At 44.8% G+C, this 17,421-nt stretch overlaps 3 protein-coding genes across 3 annotated transcripts; 1 reads left to right on the plus strand and 2 right to left on the minus strand.

The window, feature by feature from the left end:
* Positions 1-145: 145 nt before the first annotated feature.
* rrad (Ras-related associated with diabetes) lies at positions 146-5,224 on the minus strand. Its single transcript, XM_088991399.1, has 4 exons — positions 4,077-5,224; positions 2,779-2,852; positions 2,492-2,696; positions 146-1,582 (listed from the first exon to the last, which is right to left on the minus strand). Exons 1-4 carry the CDS (start codon positions 4,411-4,413, stop codon positions 1,305-1,307), a joined length of 894 nt encoding a protein of 297 aa, XP_088847525.1. The 5' UTR covers positions 4,414-5,224; the 3' UTR covers positions 146-1,304.
* Positions 5,225-5,376: 152 nt separating this feature from the next.
* LOC148899898 (ATP synthase F(0) complex subunit C3, mitochondrial-like) lies at positions 5,377-6,929 on the minus strand. The gene is made up of 5 exons (XM_088991400.1): positions 6,865-6,929; positions 6,483-6,574; positions 6,064-6,135; positions 5,736-5,920; positions 5,377-5,643 (listed from the first exon to the last, which is right to left on the minus strand). Exons 2-5 carry the CDS (start codon positions 6,519-6,521, stop codon positions 5,529-5,531), a joined length of 411 nt encoding a protein of 136 aa, XP_088847526.1. The 5' UTR covers positions 6,522-6,574; positions 6,865-6,929; the 3' UTR covers positions 5,377-5,528.
* An 87-nt stretch (positions 6,930-7,016) lies between these two features.
* On the plus strand, positions 7,017-13,657 carry nsun3 (NOP2/Sun RNA methyltransferase 3). Its single transcript, XM_088991398.1, has 6 exons — positions 7,017-7,744; positions 8,376-8,479; positions 8,578-9,008; positions 9,882-10,036; positions 10,733-10,854; positions 13,031-13,657. Exons 1-6 carry the CDS (start codon positions 7,607-7,609, stop codon positions 13,341-13,343), a joined length of 1,263 nt encoding a protein of 420 aa, XP_088847524.1. The 5' UTR covers positions 7,017-7,606; the 3' UTR covers positions 13,344-13,657.
* The last annotated feature ends 3,764 nt before the right edge of the window (positions 13,658-17,421 follow it).

Raw genomic sequence — 17,421 nt, forward strand, 5'->3', positions numbered from 1 at the left:
GAAACCAAAGCCGCAAGCCGAGCATCAATATTCAAGAGGATGGAAATGTTTCTACTGCAGTTTCACTCAACCAAAGCATTTCTTGTCTCGCTGGGGCGGGGGGCAATAAAAAAACAACAAAACAAAAAGAGATTTCATCTTGACATTTTCAATTTATTGAAAAACAGACGTTAATCTCCCAAAAAAGAAAAGCTGAATGTCTACAAGACAAATAACATATTGCTTCACAAACGGAACTCTGTGTTGAAGTTGGCCGGTTGTTTTTTTTTTCTGTAGCTTCCTTCCGTTGAACTTGTCCGAGGCACGAACCTGCGTAGCAACCTTCAAGTCAATGACGCTCCAGATTAACCAAAGTTCAAAAATGTACTTTTCGCTAGAATGAGAAGTCGCCATGTTTGGATTGCGCATTCGTCAGCGTACAATTTTACACGCGTCTTATAGAAAAGGCCAATCTTCACAATTCATGTGGGAAACAAATGAAATGATACACAAAAAAGGTTCATGCACGTGAACACCGTTGACGTGAGGTGAGCTGTCTATTAGCTAGCTAGCTTTCTATCTGAGTTACTTTCGGGTTGAGTGAAGGCCTAGCTAGCTATCTGTTAGCTATCTACAGGTAACATCCGACTTACGACCGAGTTCCGTTCCGACCAAACGGTCCTAAGTCAAAATCCATTCAAAATGTTGAATAGAGACTCGGAGGCTAAATGACTGGAAAACTCCCACCTCTGGTGCCATCACACAGTCGATTGCTGTGCGAGAGTGACATGCTGGCTGGCTGGCCAAAATTACATACGCGGCCTGCTAGCGGTGCCAGGCATAGAATTAAAATTTTGAAAATAGGGTCCGGAGGTCATGGTCATAAGTACGGGTGGTTGTAAATCGAGCTGGTCGTAAGTCGGAACGTAACCTGTATTGGCTAGTTATCTTTTTATCCGAGTTACTTAGCTATCTATTAGCTATCTATTAGCTACCTAACTTTCTATCTGAGTTACTTCCGGGTTGAGTGAATTTGTAGCTAGCTTTCTATCCGAGTTACTTGCGGGTTGAGCAGAAAAAAACTTACCCTGTGACTGTAAAGTGACCTTGAGAGTTTTGAAAGGCGCTGAGAAATAAAATGTATTATTATCTGACAAGTCTGCTATTCATCAAGGCTGGGATTATACGGGAAATAAAAAACAAATGCAAAATGTATTTCTGTCCAGCTGAATGAGTGCGTTTGAAATAGTGTTGGAGTGAAAACACACAGCGTTGGGTGTTCAGAGGCCAAAAGCAAAGCGTCCGTGCGTCCACCAATTGGCTTCTCAGAGAACGGTGAGGTCGTGGCAGGATTTGGACTTTTGCCTGAAAGCCATCTTCTTGTTCTTGCGCGCGACCATGCGGCCGAGAAATCTTTTGGCTTTCTTGCCGATGCTCTCCCGGCGCCTGCAGTTGGCCTTTCGCCGAGCGTTTTCCTCTTTGCTGTCTTTTCTCAGGCGGATTTGCCGCACGATGCCCTCAAACAGGTCCCGGACGTTGTGGTGGAGGGAGGCCGACGTCTCGATGAACTTGCAGTCAAACACCACCGCGCAGGCGCTTCCCTCTGGAAGAAAAGCGCAGCGGAGACAAGAACATCAATGAAAAGATAAACATTTAGTCCCATGACAAGAAGGAGACAGGAGACACCTTTCTCTTTGCGATGGTGGATTTGTAACTCTTCCCTTAAGTGTAAACGTGGCTTTAAATGGAGCCATTTGTCAAAACCTCACGACTCAATTGTGCAGTGAGTTTGATCATATTGTCATTCAAAGAGAGTTAAGAAATTCAATCAATTCATTAAAAAAAAAAAAAACATGTATATGTTCATTCATTACAGAGAGAGAGAGAGAGGGACAGAGTCGACAGAGAGTCAGACAGAGTCAGTTATTCAGTCATAGTCAGAGAGTCAGGGTGAGAGTCGTAGAGTCGGACAGAGAGAGAGAGAGAGAGAGAGAGAGAGAGAGAGAGAGAGAGAGAGAGAGAGAGAGAGAGAGAGAGAGAGAGAGAGAGAGAGAGAGAGAGAGAGAGAGAGAGAGAGAGTCAGACAGAGAGAGAGAGTCAAACACAGAGAGCGCCGAACAGAGTCAGACAGAGTGAGATAGAGAGTGAGTCGGACAGTCAGACAGCAAGTGAGCAGAACAGTGCATCAGAGAATCAGAGAATCAGAGTCAGAGAGAGAGAGTCAGTGAGAGAGAGAGAAAGTCAGAAACAGAGAGTTAGAGACAGAGAATTTGCCGTTGCAGCCGTACAAAATGATATGGGGGGGGGGGGGGGGATCTGGCCCCCGGACTTTGAGTTCAGATTTCGAGAGCCTCCAATAGTCCCACAATGCGGAAATGTGCACATTTGCAGTTTAACACCTCGAAAATGTTGTTTCCACACCGGGAGAAAGAGAGCGATAGAGAGATTGGAAAGAGTCGAGCACACCCAAAAACGTCGAGACAGAAAGTGGCCTCATCTTATCGCGACATACCATCGACCGAGACTTCTCTGGAGCGCACCAGGTCACTCTTATTGCCCACCAGTATGATGGGAATATCTTCAGACTGCCTGGCCCTGCGCAACTGAATCCGCAGCTCCGACGCCTTCTCAAAACTTGATTTGTCCGTCACAGAGTACACGATGATGTAGGCGTCGCCCGTCCTCATGCACTGCTCTTTTAGCCACTGGCTGTTGTCCTGAATTATGGAAGACATCGGGGGGGTTTTACATTTACGCATTGCTGACGGATATGAATTTGTGTTGGGGGGTGAAGCTTACCTGTTCCCAGATGTCAAAGAGCGTAATAGCCGATTCTTCGTCATCCACCACGATACATCTGTCATAAGTATTTCCTGAAAAAGAGGAGAAATCTACTTTTAGCTATCCAGCGAGCTATTTGAAACACATTATCTATCTAGCTAGCTAGCTATTAGATAGCTAGCCAGCTGTCCGTGTTTTCACAACAACTGTTGTTAAAGCGCTATATTTATTTTGTGGCATGTCAAGTACGTTCAAATGTACTTGAAAGCTAGCTATTTGCTGTCTATTAGCAATTTAACTAACTAGCTGGCGATCTAGCTAGCTGGTTCTTAGCTATCAATCAAGGTATCTATCGACCGAGCTACAATTGCCTAGCTATTAGCTAGCTAGCTTTCTATCTGAGTTACTTCCGGGTTGAGTGAACGCGAGCGCGTGTGGCTGCCTCTGCTCACCCACAGAAAAACGGATCCTGCGACTGTAAAGTGACCTTGAGGGTTTTGAAAGGTGCTTAGAAATGAAATGTAATATTATTGTTATTATATTGAGGTACGAGCGGGCTATCCTTGCACAACACATTTTTCTTGCTGTGTTTATTGTACACGACACGACTGTGATTTATTTGTCACATCTGATTGGAGCTCTGGTGCCTGGTTGGCCTGCTTTCTTGTGACTCATCCACTTATGAATATGCATATTTGACAATAAAGCTGACTTTGAATATGAGGAAAGCATAAATGTTTGCAATGGATTCAAGAAGTTCTTCCGTATCAATTGGAGCCGTCTGGACTCCAATGTAGCGCCCAGAAAATGCACAAGATGGCGCCAAAGCTCCATTGGAAATGAGAAAAAGAAAGAAACGGGCTGATTTGTCCGCTGGGAATTGGCGTCAACTTCCACCTTCTTTATGCGCGTTACCGCAATTGAATGTGGCACACAACGATTCACTATTGCGTTATTTACTTCGTTTTCCTTCTAATTTCAGTGTTGTCAGATGATAAAAAAAGTAGCCAAAATGCATTGTGTGTGTCTTTCTCGGTCAGGGGCGTTCCCTCCGTGACGTCACTTAGGGCAACGTCATCAACTGGACTGGAAAAGAAGACTTCCTGAATATTCAGCGCCAGTCTTCGAAGGTGAAATGTAGCGACACGCGCCGGAATCTTTGTCAAATGCGCTCGGTAGAAGTCATTTGACAAAACTTGTCTGGAGGGTGTCGGTTGTCCTTGAAACGGATATCGATCAGTACCGTCTGATGAATGCGGTGCGGTCAAAGGTCACCATGTCAACCTGTACGGAATGCGCGATGAGTCATCCTTTACCCGCTTCGTCGCCGTCGTGAGCGGCGGCGTCCTCGACTCCTCCAAAGACGCGCGCCAGGCTGGACTTGCCCACGCCGCGCTCCCCGAGGAGAACCACCTTGTGCGCCTGCGAGTCAGCCTCGCTGCCGGCGGAGGAGATGACCGAGTCGGACGAGTCGGAGGCGCAGCTGCCCCGGTGCACTTTGGACACCTCGTCGCTTTGTCCGTCGGCGGCGGCGGCGGCGCGAAGGTCCCTGTCGTCCGCGGGCATGCTTCGCCGGTGCAAGTGGCTCATGTTCGCGGGGAAGGGGGTGCTGCCTCTCCTCTTGTCCAATTTATCACTCTTGTTCAAAGTCATTGCGTCGAGCGAGACAAACGCGCAAAGTGGTGGCGGTGTTTGGCGCAAGCGGCTAAAAACGTAGCTCGTTCGAATCGAAGAAGCTACGCTCAAAAGCGCGTCAAATCAAATCACTTCCGAGGCTGGCTCTCAAAACAATCCGGCGGCGGCGTCTGGTCGAGTAATCCTGCCGTCGCGTCTTCAACTCGGCGGCCGCCCATCAAATCTTTATAGAGGCGGCTGTGACGTCACAGGGAATCGCTGTCCTTGCTTCTCGGTGCGTAATGGCAACATCACCGAGAGGGGGGGGGGAGGCGGTGACTGGAAGAGCGGAGGAATTTCCCTTCCGACGAGCCAAATCCAGCAACAGACTCCTACGAGGGGATTTGTGAAGGGAAAGCCCACTAAAAGCAAACGGGACATCGATATGTATTTCATTGATCTCCTGGCGCCCAAAGATGTGCCGGCAAGCCATAAAACGCGATCGTCCGTCCGCGCGTGCCCTTTCCAAAATAGCAATCGGAGAATAGAATGTAATATAGGACGATTGAAATATGGATGGAACGTACATCATTCGGAAATGAGAAAACACACACTACAAAACGAGTTTAGATTGACACGGAGCCGAATCCGCTCGGTTCATTAGAAATGTAAGATGATCGCAATTGCCGACGATGCCATAACAACGGTGAAATGGAGGACAGAACGTTTGAGGGAGGGGGAAGACCTCTCTCTGGCCCACCTGAACGTCTGAGTCGCTTTCGTCAACGAACGCCATTTGACCCCTCGAGCGGCGAACGGCTCGCTATTCAGCGTGAGCCTTTGCTTCCATCTTGTGGCGAGACGATGGAACTGCAGGACGCCCCCTGCCGGTTATTTTTTAAACCATTTAATTCAGTGACAATAATCAAACACGTCTGCAACTAACTAACCTCACGTGGCTTCTGTTTCTCACAACGACGTCATGAAGATGTCCACACAGAATTCAGATTCAACGTTTTCTTGCATCAAAACCGACTAAATAGACAACGTGATAGCAAATGGTTCATTTGCCAATAGATGAGGACGAAGCGCCACGATTGTGTTCAGACTGCTCATTCTTGGTAACATTGTGACACGGCGCTGGTTGTAATGTGTTACATGGCAAAAAGAATGAGGAACGCAACCATCAGACAGAAGAGACCCATGGCTTCGGAAAGAGCAAAACCCAAGATGGCGTATGAGAACAGCTGCTGTTTCAGAGAAGGGTTTCTGTGGGGGGGGGGGGGAGAGAAAACATCAAGGGCATTGGTGTCTGAATGATAAAGAAAGAAAATGGCAAGGTAAAAATGAAGATTGTTTACCTGGCATAGCCGATGATGAGGCTTCCAAACACTGTCCCAATGCCAGCTCCAGATCCAGCCACTCCCACGGTGGCAGCTCCGGCTCCAATGAACTTGGCGGCGGTGTCGATGTCGCGAGTCGCGGCGCCGGTTTGAAATCCACGCAGTGCCACCTGCCGCCGGGAGGCCGCGTTGAGTGCCGCGCTCTAGCCGCACAAATGGAAGATATGAAACTAGCCTCATTCTCACCGATGCCGTGACGGCGAATGTTCTACGCCAAATGAAATTGCATCCGATAGAAATGAGATGAACCCAACAAACTTTGCATCTTGGCTGAAGCTTTGCTTACCTCTGACCTCTTGGCATCTGACACCACGGCTGCCGAGAGCGGCCTGTACAGAGCCTGAGAACCCGCACGGACCTACATCCGGGGGAGATGAAATCAGTGGCAAAATAACATCAGGATTCATCTCATAGAAGCCTTGATGTGATGTCCACTTTTATTATATTCAGCCTTAAAGGCTGTCCCGGTATTAAAAGAAAACCTTTGAGCAAAAAAAAGGTTTCCCCAAATCTGTTGTTTTGATAGCCGACCGGTCAGTTTTCCTCGTCCTCGTTCGCATAGGTGAACCTCTTTTTTTTTTTTGCAAAGGGTCATTGACAGAGCAACATAATAGCAAGCTGTTCGAGCAAATACTCACAACATCAAACGAATGGATTTGCTCCTAAAACGACAATTTGACGCGTTCCATTTTTTTCGAGCCTCACCAGAGAGGGCGTTGAGACGAACTTAGCGCAGGCGTACATGACGACAGGACGTCCTCGTCGGGTCAAGCGCCGGAGCTGGAGGGGATAAAGATCTGAGGAAAAACACGCGAAATCCAGTGAAAACTTGTCAATGTGCACCTTCCCGAGCCAGCGGAGATAACTCGCGGCGGGATATGAATCGAAGTGTAGAGCGGGCGGGCGCGCGCGCGCGCGCGAGTAAGGTCAGCGTAGGGTGCAATCGAAAAGGTGGTCGCCGACGACGAGCTCGTGGAACACAAGTGAACAATATCGCTCGTTTAAAATGAACGCGTAGCGTAGAGGCGACGGATACTTTTTAAATAGCAATTTAAAACGCGGTTTGACAGAAGACATTAGCCCTTACCAGCGACGAGTGGAGGTCGAAAGCGCGAGAGGACTGCGCATGCGCAATGTCCCCTTAGGGTCGACTTCCGGTTTGTGAGTGTCGGTGTGTTTGTTTAATATTTTTTTATTTAATAATCTGTCAACACTATGAACATATACAAAGTCAATTATAAGGATAAAGGAAATGTCTGTTCGCTAATTTTGAAGATATTGGCGTGTCCCTGCGTGTGCGCATGCGCGTCAACAAGCAGGTTGCGGGCATGCAACTTTGCCACCATCTTGAACCGGGAAATCGATCGTTTTCGGTTGTCGTAAAATCAGCATAAAACAGTGAAATCTTTTTCGACTATGAACAGTAGAATATGAACAATATTATATGATAAACGGTCAAATTAATTAAACAGACATCAACATGAATATTGACAGTGTATGGATTAATCACATTTTGAATCGTAGTACTGTATTGCATTCATGCATACTTGTCATTCGTCAAACAATTTCATCCTACTATTTTCTTGACTGGCTATCCTCACGAGCGTCGTGTGAACAGATTTTTTCTTATTTCTACTTTCTTCGTGTGTTAGTGCACACTATGAGTTGCGACGCTTTATTGTCATGTCCGCCAGTGGCGCTGTCAACCGTAATAAGGGAACACCGATAGTCAAATTTGGCGTAGAATAAGAAACGGTGACATTTCCGGTGCTCCTGTAAGACTGTCTTGTTCAAATGAGAGTCTCTGACTTCTGAATGAAGGATAGCAAATGTTTCCGTTTGCAGCGTATCTAAGGAGAATATTACATGACGGAAGAGGGATTCTAACGCTCAGGCTTCTGTGTTCGTCAACTCATCGTGATGTTGTTCGAAAACACATGAAGACAAAACAAGCGTCCAGTCCCAAGGTAAACAAATCACCGGGACTTCTCGTCTCTTCCTAAAATACTTCTCGTCTCTCTGCACGTGTTTCGGTTATGATTTGTCGATCAGGCGGTTGGTACTTGCTCCTGCTTTTTTTTGCAGTATATAAAACTGAGACGAACACATTCCTTAATTTCAGGCGTTGAAGGGTGATCGTAATTTTTTTTTAACACGTGCAGTTTATGCAGCCTGCGTTTCAAACCGTGTCCAGCAGATGTTGCCACTGCGTTACACCTTGACAACAGCAGACGTAAAATCAACGGACGTAATCAATACTTTGGTTAAAAATTCAGATGTGTTACAAGTGGAGTAAAAAAAAAAACACAAAAAACAAATACATTGATAAATAACAAGACAGAAAAAATATTGCTTCGTATTGGGACATTTACGAAAATTTGCCAGCCTACTGGGTACATTTTGTTATCACGTAAGACACGTCACACGTGTTTTTTAATTATGTATTTATTTATTCATTCATTACTTCTTTAATTATTCATTTATTCGTTTATTTATTTATTTAGAACCCATTGTGGCCCGCTAGCCAAAAAGTTTTCCCACCCCTGCTATATGGCAATGATTCAAAATAAAAAGCACTTGGTATTCTCTTTGTCACAGGTAATCAGGACACGTAAAAAAGAACGACCCTCATGCCAGCTCATTTTAGAACATTTTGACCATCAGTACGGTGAAGAGCTCGGGGACTTGTGGACATCTGTGAGGTTGGTATTATCGCCGATATTACCACGCTGTTTTTTTTTTTTAATTTTTTAATTGCCTTCCCATGTTTCATGCCTGCTATCCATTTTCTGTTTGACAGATCGGTGCTGCTCGACCCTCCCTCTTGGCAGTACGGCGTCTTGCTCAATCGCTTTAGCGCGGTGACAGACGTCAAGCGTGTCCTCTTGTCAAAAGGCTTTTCCAGCCTACTGCCTCAAAAAGAAGCCTTGACGTCGCCCGGCGCTTTGCGCGCCGTCCGTCAACCACCCGTGGGGTTTTCCCCCGAGTGTCCGAGCGCTCAACAGACTCAATGGGAAAGTGGCTGGGGTCTTCAGTGTTACGTCCACCCCTTTCCGCTGCGTTTTCCGTCGCAGGCGCACAGGCCCGGTCAGCTGAAGCAGTACTACCTCCTCAACGCCGCTTCCTTGCTGCCGGTGCTCGCTCTGCGGCTCGGAGATGGAGAGAAAGTTTTGGATCTTTGCGCTGCTCCCGGGGGCAAAGCTTTTGCTATGATGCAGTGCGCCACTCCGGGTGACTCTGCTTTTACTGAAGCGGCCCTTTAAACAATTAATCGTCAAACGGAGCGGCGCGACTTTGTACGCTTTAAATAATCACTAGCTCAGAAAACAAAAACATCAGAAATGTGGGAGTTCCATTTTGAACGACATTCCGGAAATATACAGGTAACATCCCACTTACGACCGAGTTCCCTTCCGGCCAAATGGTCGTAAGTCGAAACGGTCGTAAGTTGAAATCCATTCAAAAGGTTGAAGAGAGACTCAGAGGCTAAATGACACACAAACTCCACCCCCCTCAGATAGCTAGCTAGCTAGATAAATAGCCAGCTAGCTATCTATTAGTTATCTGTTAGCTGGCCAGCTTTCTATCTATTTGAGTTATTCCGGGTTGAGTCAACGCTGGCGTATGTGGCTGCAGCTGCTCACCCGCAGAAAAGCTGACTGTCAAGTGACCTTGAGAGTTTTGTAAGGCTAGCTAGCTAGCTATTTGCTATCCATTTGCTATCTAGCTAGCTATCTATTTGCTATTTATTTGCAATCTACTCGCTATCTAACTAGCTAGCTGGCTCCCTAGCTAGCTAGCAATTTGCTATCGAACTAGCTAGGTAGCTATTAGTCATCTATTAGCTAGCTAGCTAACTTTCTATCCGAGTTATTCCAGGTTGACGCTTAGAAATGACATGTATTATGATCAGATAGCTAGTTAGCCAGCTAGCTAGCTAGCTCGTCAGATAGTCAGTAAGGAAAAATGGAGCCGTTAGTAAGGCCGCAGTGTCTAACAGGTTGACACAAGTATTAGCTTCATTCCAAAAGTGAGAACAAAAAAAGCATTTGAATTCCTACCTCCTTTCCATTTTCTCTCTCTCTCTCTCTAATTCCTCCCAAGGCTTCCTTTGCTGTAACGAACCCGATCCTCAGAGACGCGAGCGGCTGACCAAAACCTTGGAGTCTTTTCTGCCGCGCTCACTGAGCAGCCGAGTGGCCATCTTGGCCCAAGACGGACGATCCGTCGGGCAAAGTCAGGCGGGGATTTATGACAAAGTAAGCAAAGCGCTGCCATTATCATCGTATCAAGTGATTTCTCGGTGCAAATAATATAATAGCCACCAACCATCAAATCAGTTGAACAAATGAAAACCATTTTGTGTCGTGAGACTTACAAGTGGAATATTTCAAGAATAATAATAATAATAATAGTCATCCATTTCATTACTAAGCGCCTTTCAAAACTCTCAAGGTCACTTTACAATCACAGGATCAGTTTTTCTGCAGGTGAGAAGCGGCAGCCACATGCGCCAGCATTCACTCAACCCGCAAGTAACTCAAATAGATAGAAAGCTGGCCAGCTAGCTAATAGATAGCCAGCTAGACAGTTAGCTAACTAGCTATTATTATTTAATGTTCCTGGATTTGACCATATTCTCTTTCACAGGTATATTAATTGTAGGGGTAACTACTCCACTCGTTTTTTTTTATTTAAATTTTTATTTATATTTTGCCTTTATTTATTTATGTTTTTTTTTGGTTTATTCAGTTACTTATTTACGTATTGTTATTAATAATTAATGTATTTATTTGTTCCCTGATTTGGCCATATTCTATTTCACAGGTATTTTAATTGTGAGGGTCTTGGTAACTACTCCAGGGGGGGGGGGGGATGGGGTGAAAAAAAAAAAGCGTATTATCAACGGAGCATGAACAACATCTCACTCGCATATGTCGGCGTCTGCGTGACAGGTCCTGGTTGACGCTCCTTGCTCCAATGACAGAAGCTGGCTCTTCTCGTCTGCTGGCCAGCAGGTGGAACAGAGGTTACAAGAAAGAGGCAGGCTGCCCCAGCTCCAAGTCCAACTTCTACGGCAAGTCAAGATCTTGTCCCCCTCCCCCATTTCCAGTCTTCTAACGCTTTTTTTTGCCTTCTTTTAAAGGACAAACGACGTCACTTTTTCGTTTCCTAACTGACATCAGAAAAACCTTTTATAGCATCTAAAGTACCCAAAACATGCAGTATGATATTTTTAGTCAAATACACCAAAACACCAATAAAAATGACTTCAAGTGTCCAAAATCTGCAAAAAAAATTGAGCTGCGAATTGGCCATTTTCAGAAAGTCCCGCCCCCAGACGTCTTGCATTGCTGGAGAATCAAAACAATGGCTTCAGATTCGGAGAATATGCTTTCTTGTTACACATCCAGTTAAGAATATGTTTTAAATAGTTCTGAAGAGGAAAGCATACATGTTTGCAATCGATTAAAGAAGTCCTTCCGTGCCATTTTGAGGCAACATTGGGGGAAATGTATCACCCAAAAAGAGGCAGAAAATGGCGTCCAAATTCTTGTGAGGAATGAATCAGCCCGTTTTCACAGGCTGATAAATTCCTTCCATGGAGCTTGGTCGCACTCTTCTGGCGGCTTTTGGTGCAACATGACGTTTTCAGACCAAACATTACAACAAAATATATTGACGTGATGGAAGGACTGCTACAATGTGTCTTTTTTTCGGTCAGGGGCGTTCCTTCAGTGACGTCACGTACGGTCTCGTCACCAACTCATAAACAAGACTTCCGGAATATTCATTGCGAGTCTTAAAAGGTCAAATCTAGCTTTAATATGCGGTGGAATCTTTGTCAAATACGCTCAGTAGAAGTCATTTGAAGCCATTTTACAAATGATGGACACAACTTGTCCGGAGACGTCGGTTGTCCTTTAAGGGGCAGAGACGATGTTACATATGTACTTTCTGAAAATGCCCAATTTGCAGCTGAATTTTTTGCAGATTTTGGGACACTTGAAGTCATTTTGATTGTTGTTTTGCATTGGACTAAAAATATCATCCTGTGTGATTTCGGTATTTTAGATGCTATCAAATGTTTTTCTGGTGTCAGTTAAAAAACAAAAAAGTGACGTCGGTTGTCCTTTAACGCTCGATGCTCACCATGGTAATGTTTAAACGAGCCTTCAAAATAAGATAGATCCCAAAAACAAGTCAAAGCGCTCATTACAACTGAATGAGCGGGAGCCCTGAGCTTGTTTCTCTGCAACGAAACGGTCCCATCTCGGGATAACGGGAGTCGATGACACCCAAAGTGTCTTGCAAATGTCCAGTCTACTCCGTCGTTTTGTTTTGGTTGCTGTCACTGCAGAAAACCCCGCTTGACACAAATAAGATGTGGGAAAGGGCAACAGGGTTTTCAGCGCTGTCGTGGCGATCTCGGGGTATTCGGCCATCACTTTAATCCAGAACACCGGCAGAGTTGTTGTTGTTGTCTCAAACATACTTTGAAGTCCGCCATCGTTTGCCATCTCCAGCAGTTGTTCTTCCTCTTGCGCAGACATGCTGGATTCACCTGCTTTGTTGACAAACGGGTTGCCGATCCGTTCCCTGCCACTTTGTGGGTCTTTTGTGGCTGGGAAGTAGCGCTCCAACCCTTTTGAAAACAAAACAAAATAAAACATAGTTCCGACTCAACGGAAATTCTGTACATTATTTATTCTTTCTGCGCGGCCCGGTACCAAATGACCCGCGGACCGATGGCCCGGGGCTTGGGGACCTCTGTTCTAACGGTTGATTTGTTCCCGGACGACAGTTGTACTTTTCCAACTACTTGATTTCTTTATTTTTGAGTGCAAATGACAAATGATTTTCCTGCGTGCATGCCAATCCCATCGGAAAGAGGAGCTTTTTATTTATTTATTTATTTATTTATTATTTATGTGAGTAACGGAGTGAAATGACATTCCAGTCACTCGATTGTAATCAGCGGCCACGAGGTTAATCAAAATAATTAGAAAGGCGACAGGGAGGTCATAATTTAACCTAATGTGTTTATTATTGAAGTGGATTTTTTCCTTTCGGGCACTGCATCATGTTGGGGCTTTTTGAAATATTCATCCACACCGCTGGCAACATTCCAAAATGAGAGAAAAGGAACCTTTACCGTCACTCCGTTTGGCATCAAAAACTTTTTTTTTTTTTTTTGACAACGTGTCCTGAAGTGCAGCCTCGATGTCCCCGCCCGCCATTTTGTTTTCCAGCTCTGCGCTGTCAGCGGTGCGTCCGGGGGGCGCGGTGGTCTATTCGACGTGCACCATGTCCAGCCGGGAGAACTTTGGCGTGGTGGAGGCCGCCCTCCGGGACTGTCCCGAAGCCGAACCCGAGGACCTCCGGGAGGAGATTGCTCATCCCTTATCGAGCTACTTCACGTTTAGCCCCGCGCAACGTCGACCGCTAGCTAACACCCGACCCGCGTCCTCCTCGTACGACCGCCGTCTGGGCATCCTGGTGGTTCCCCAGCCTGGTCAGACCTGGGGGCCCATGTTTTTGGCTCGGATTCGAAAGAGGAAGTAATGTGCGCAGAGGCTCTTATCTCATGACGTTATTTTAATTAGCATTTTTATTGCCTGCTTTCCAAAAACAGAAAATTATTCACTGTATTTTTCGCACCATTAGGCGCACCGCATTGTAATCACACCTTCAATGAATGACATATTTTAAAACAGGATTTCGCCTGAATTGTCATTTTTTTAATGTGAAACACAAAAATAGAAATTGCAACATCGTATAATGTATATGTGGTATTTTCTGCATTTTTATGAGCTCAAAAATATTGCAGGATTTAGAATACAATAATAAATATAATTTTCAGAGATAACCAATCTTTAAAACTTGTATGTTCCTTGGAGGTTTTTGTTGTCCCTAAAATTGTCAGACATTTTTGGGGGACACTAAATGCAAAAAAAAAACAACCCACAATAATTTTCCATTTCTAGTCATCGTGTCAAAAAAAACAAGAAAATGATGACAAAATTGATTTAAAAAAAAAAAGGAATTACCGAAATGATACGCCATGCACCACTTGTCATAATTTCCAAGGCGGTGGTGGTGTTGGTGGACACCAAATAAAGCAGGCAGGAAGGAGGATGAGGGTGCAATTGCCAAATTGGGTGAAATAAAGTCAACAGGAACACAAAATCATCACAACAGAAAGGTCCAAAGTAGCAAACAAAACCATGAGTAAAACATGACAACACGAAACAAATCTGACAAGGTGAAACAAACAATGACTTGACACTGAATGATTGTGCCGGGAGGCCTTTTAACTGTCACAGATTAAAACGACCAAAACTCGTGCAGCTACCGACGAGGCCCTACGGCGCCACCCGTTGGTCGCAAACTCAAATGTGGGACTTCTACGGCGGGAAAATGTAGTCGGCGGCTGTTTACAGGAGTCGTAAGACCTGCTGTGGCTTAATATGTCGTCACATATAAGGCATACTGGATTTATAAGGCGCAAGGTCGTCTTTTAAAGAAAATGAAGGCACATCCGACCATGACCTTATACAGGGTTCCAATCTTTCCACAAATTGATGTGAAATCTCTCATGTCAAGATGCCAATCCAAGTACAGTGATACCTCAGTTTACGAACACCTTGGCTAACGAATTTTTCAGCTTACGAAAGATAAATTCACAATAATTGAATCGTGGCATACGAACTATTTTTCGGGATACACACGGAGTGCCACCATGAGTGATGTGTCGTTTGCGAACGAGCCCGTTCTAACAGGAAAATGGCAGCCGACTATTTTTGTCCTCAATTACCTGCCCCCAGTCTTCGGTCAAAGCCGCACGTGATTGGCCAAGCACGCAGCAGTGTGGGGGGGGGGGGGTTACAGAAACACAGCTGCACACAAAAATAGATAGGTACACGGCAGAGAGAGAGTGAGAAAATGGATAGAAAACACAGTGAAAGTTGGACTCGTTTCAACTTTATTGATAGTTCAAAGGCAAAGTGTAGACTGCAAGGTTAAAATATCCCATCAATGAGGCTCCACAAATAACCCGCACAAGCCATCTGTACACTTGATGCAAACAGCAATCAACCATTCGCCTAAATTTAGAATTTGATCGTTGAGTGTCCGAGCAGCAAACCGACAGCCACTTTTACTTACTAGCAAAATATGTGAAGTTGGTCCTATTTTTTTTTCTTCTTCCCAGCAACATATCCTCTCATTCCAGCAGAAAATATAAGAGCGCTCGTTATGTCAAGAAGTTAAAGCTCCCCCGTGCTGTCCGACACAAAATTAGCAGCACTTTTAAGTAGCTCTACATCAAATTATCGAGCCCTTCAACAAGTCATCAAGTTCTATCATCCCACAGAAGCTCATTACGCCAATGCTGTCATGCCAGAATGCTCAGTACAACTCTTAGCAGGAGGAAAATGCTCACAACCTTAAAGGACAATTGACGTCACTTTTTTATTTCCTAACTGACATCAGAAAAACATTTGATTGCATCTAAAATACGCAAAACACGCAGTGCTGATATTTTTAGTCAAATGCAAAACACCAACAAAAATGACTTCAAGTGTCGAAAAAGTACTTCAATTTGAACCCGGAAGTGGCCAGTTTCAGAAGGTCCCGCCCCCTTGTCTGTGGCGTCACCCCAAGACGTCTTGCCTTGATGGAGAATCAAAACGATGGCTTCAGATTCGGAGAAGATGCTTTCTTGTTACTCAGCCAGTTATGAATATGATTCAAATAGTTCTGAAGAAGAAAGCATACATGTTTGCAATCATTAAAGAATTTATTCCGTGTCATTTTGAGGCATCAGTAGTGGGAAATTTCGCACCCAAAAAGGAGGCAGAAAATGGCGACAAAGCCGTGTAAGGAATTAATCAGTCTGTTTCCACAGGCTGATTAATTTCTTACATAAAGCTTTGTCGCCCTCTTCTGCCTCTTTTTGGTCCTACACGACGTTTTCAGACCAAAGTACAGCAAAATGCATTGACGTGATGGAAGAACTGCTACAATGTGTCCTTTTTTCGGTCAGCGGCGTTCCTTCAGTGACGTCACGTACGGACTCGTCACCAACTCAAAAACAAGACTTTCGGAGTATTCAGTGTGAGTCTTAAAATGTAAAATATTGCTATATGCGCTGGATTATGGACACAACTTGTCCGGAGACGTCGGTTGTCCTTTAAATGTCTTTGAATGCGGCGTACGACCGCCTGCCTTTTATCTCCTCAACACTAAAGTGGCGCCGCCGAGTAGCGTCGCCGAGGCCAAGCAGTCCCCAGTTTGAATAAGCGCCGAATACAAACCTGGCGTTGGTGGTTGATTCACGTCGTTCGGATTCAGAACCGAGAATGAGTTTGAGGAAAGTTGGCAGTTATCTTGCCATCCCCAATTGATCCAAAATGGGTGGGTGTTAAATGAGGGTACAAAAGTGTCAGCCATCTTGCTGACCTCCGCGTGAACTCAGGTTTGTTGATGTTGCCGCCTCGGTTCCTCGAGGGGGGGGGGGGGGGGGGATCTCTAAGCAGCTTTTGCCTCCACTTCAAAGAGAGAGAATATAGGCCTGCTTTGCATAATCAGGTGGGGAACAGCTTTTTTTTAATGCCAGAGAGGCAGGAATTCATTTGTGGCAGCGCCAGATGCAATCATTAACACTCGAGTCATGGGCAATAACGAGAGGAGGAGGGGAAATTACAGCAGGAAGTGGAGCTTAGCTTCGGGAGGACGCTGCTCACAATCAAGTGAACGCTGATGATCAACTTCATTTCTATTATGACTCTTATTCCTTCAGATTATTACGATTTTTTGTCATCACATAAACCGACGGTTAAACATTTTTGCCTCGACATGATTTTGGTGAGAATCCCGTTCAAAAAGAAAAAAGAAAACATCTATTTTCTAAGCTTGAATGACTCAGTAACGTTTTCACCACATCGTTTTATTCGGCCCGCAAAAGCAAATCAAACTTGTGAGATTCTGTGATGCTTGCTGAAGTCTGAACCAAAATTAAAAATGGTCCCGTGTAAACCACAATAGCGGTCATCATTTTTGTATTTCAATTTCAAACACTTGTGTGTTATATAAAAATATAAAAGGAGCGCTTCTCTATCATAATTAAAAGTCAGGTGTACAAAGTAAATGTGCAACACGGTTGGTCCCACTGAGTGCAGCAGTCTCCATTTTGAAGCAAAATGAAGAAAAGTCCAGATCTCCCGCGTGTAAACTCTCCAAAGGCACATTGGAACATGAAGAACATCTCGCATGGCGACCGGCGCTGTCGGACAAAATACACTTTGGGCAATGCTGGTGCTTTGGAAGCTCAATAAAACTAAAATTTGGTACATTCATATTAGATTAGTAATTCTTTTCATTTTATGTTTGCCATCACGTTATTTCATGTGAAGAATACCTAAATTATATTCTGTTGTTTCATAAGTGCCTCGCCGTGTTTTTATCTTGATAGGTTCTGATTGGCTGTTGAATAAAGAGAACCAGGAAGTGATTTTAGTTACAAGCAGAGTTGTGGGATTGGACGTCTCTTTTTCTTGTAATCAAGAAAATACAGTGATACCTCATCTTACAAACGCTTTAGCGTACGAACTTTTAGCCTTACGAACATCAAATTCACGAG

The sequence above is a fragment of the Hippocampus bargibanti genome, linkage group LG03 (assembly GCF_051943395.1).
Source record: "Hippocampus bargibanti isolate YZ-2025 linkage group LG03, ASM5194339v1, whole genome shotgun sequence".
In the NCBI taxonomy this organism is placed as follows: domain Eukaryota; kingdom Metazoa; phylum Chordata; class Actinopteri; order Syngnathiformes; family Syngnathidae; genus Hippocampus; species Hippocampus bargibanti.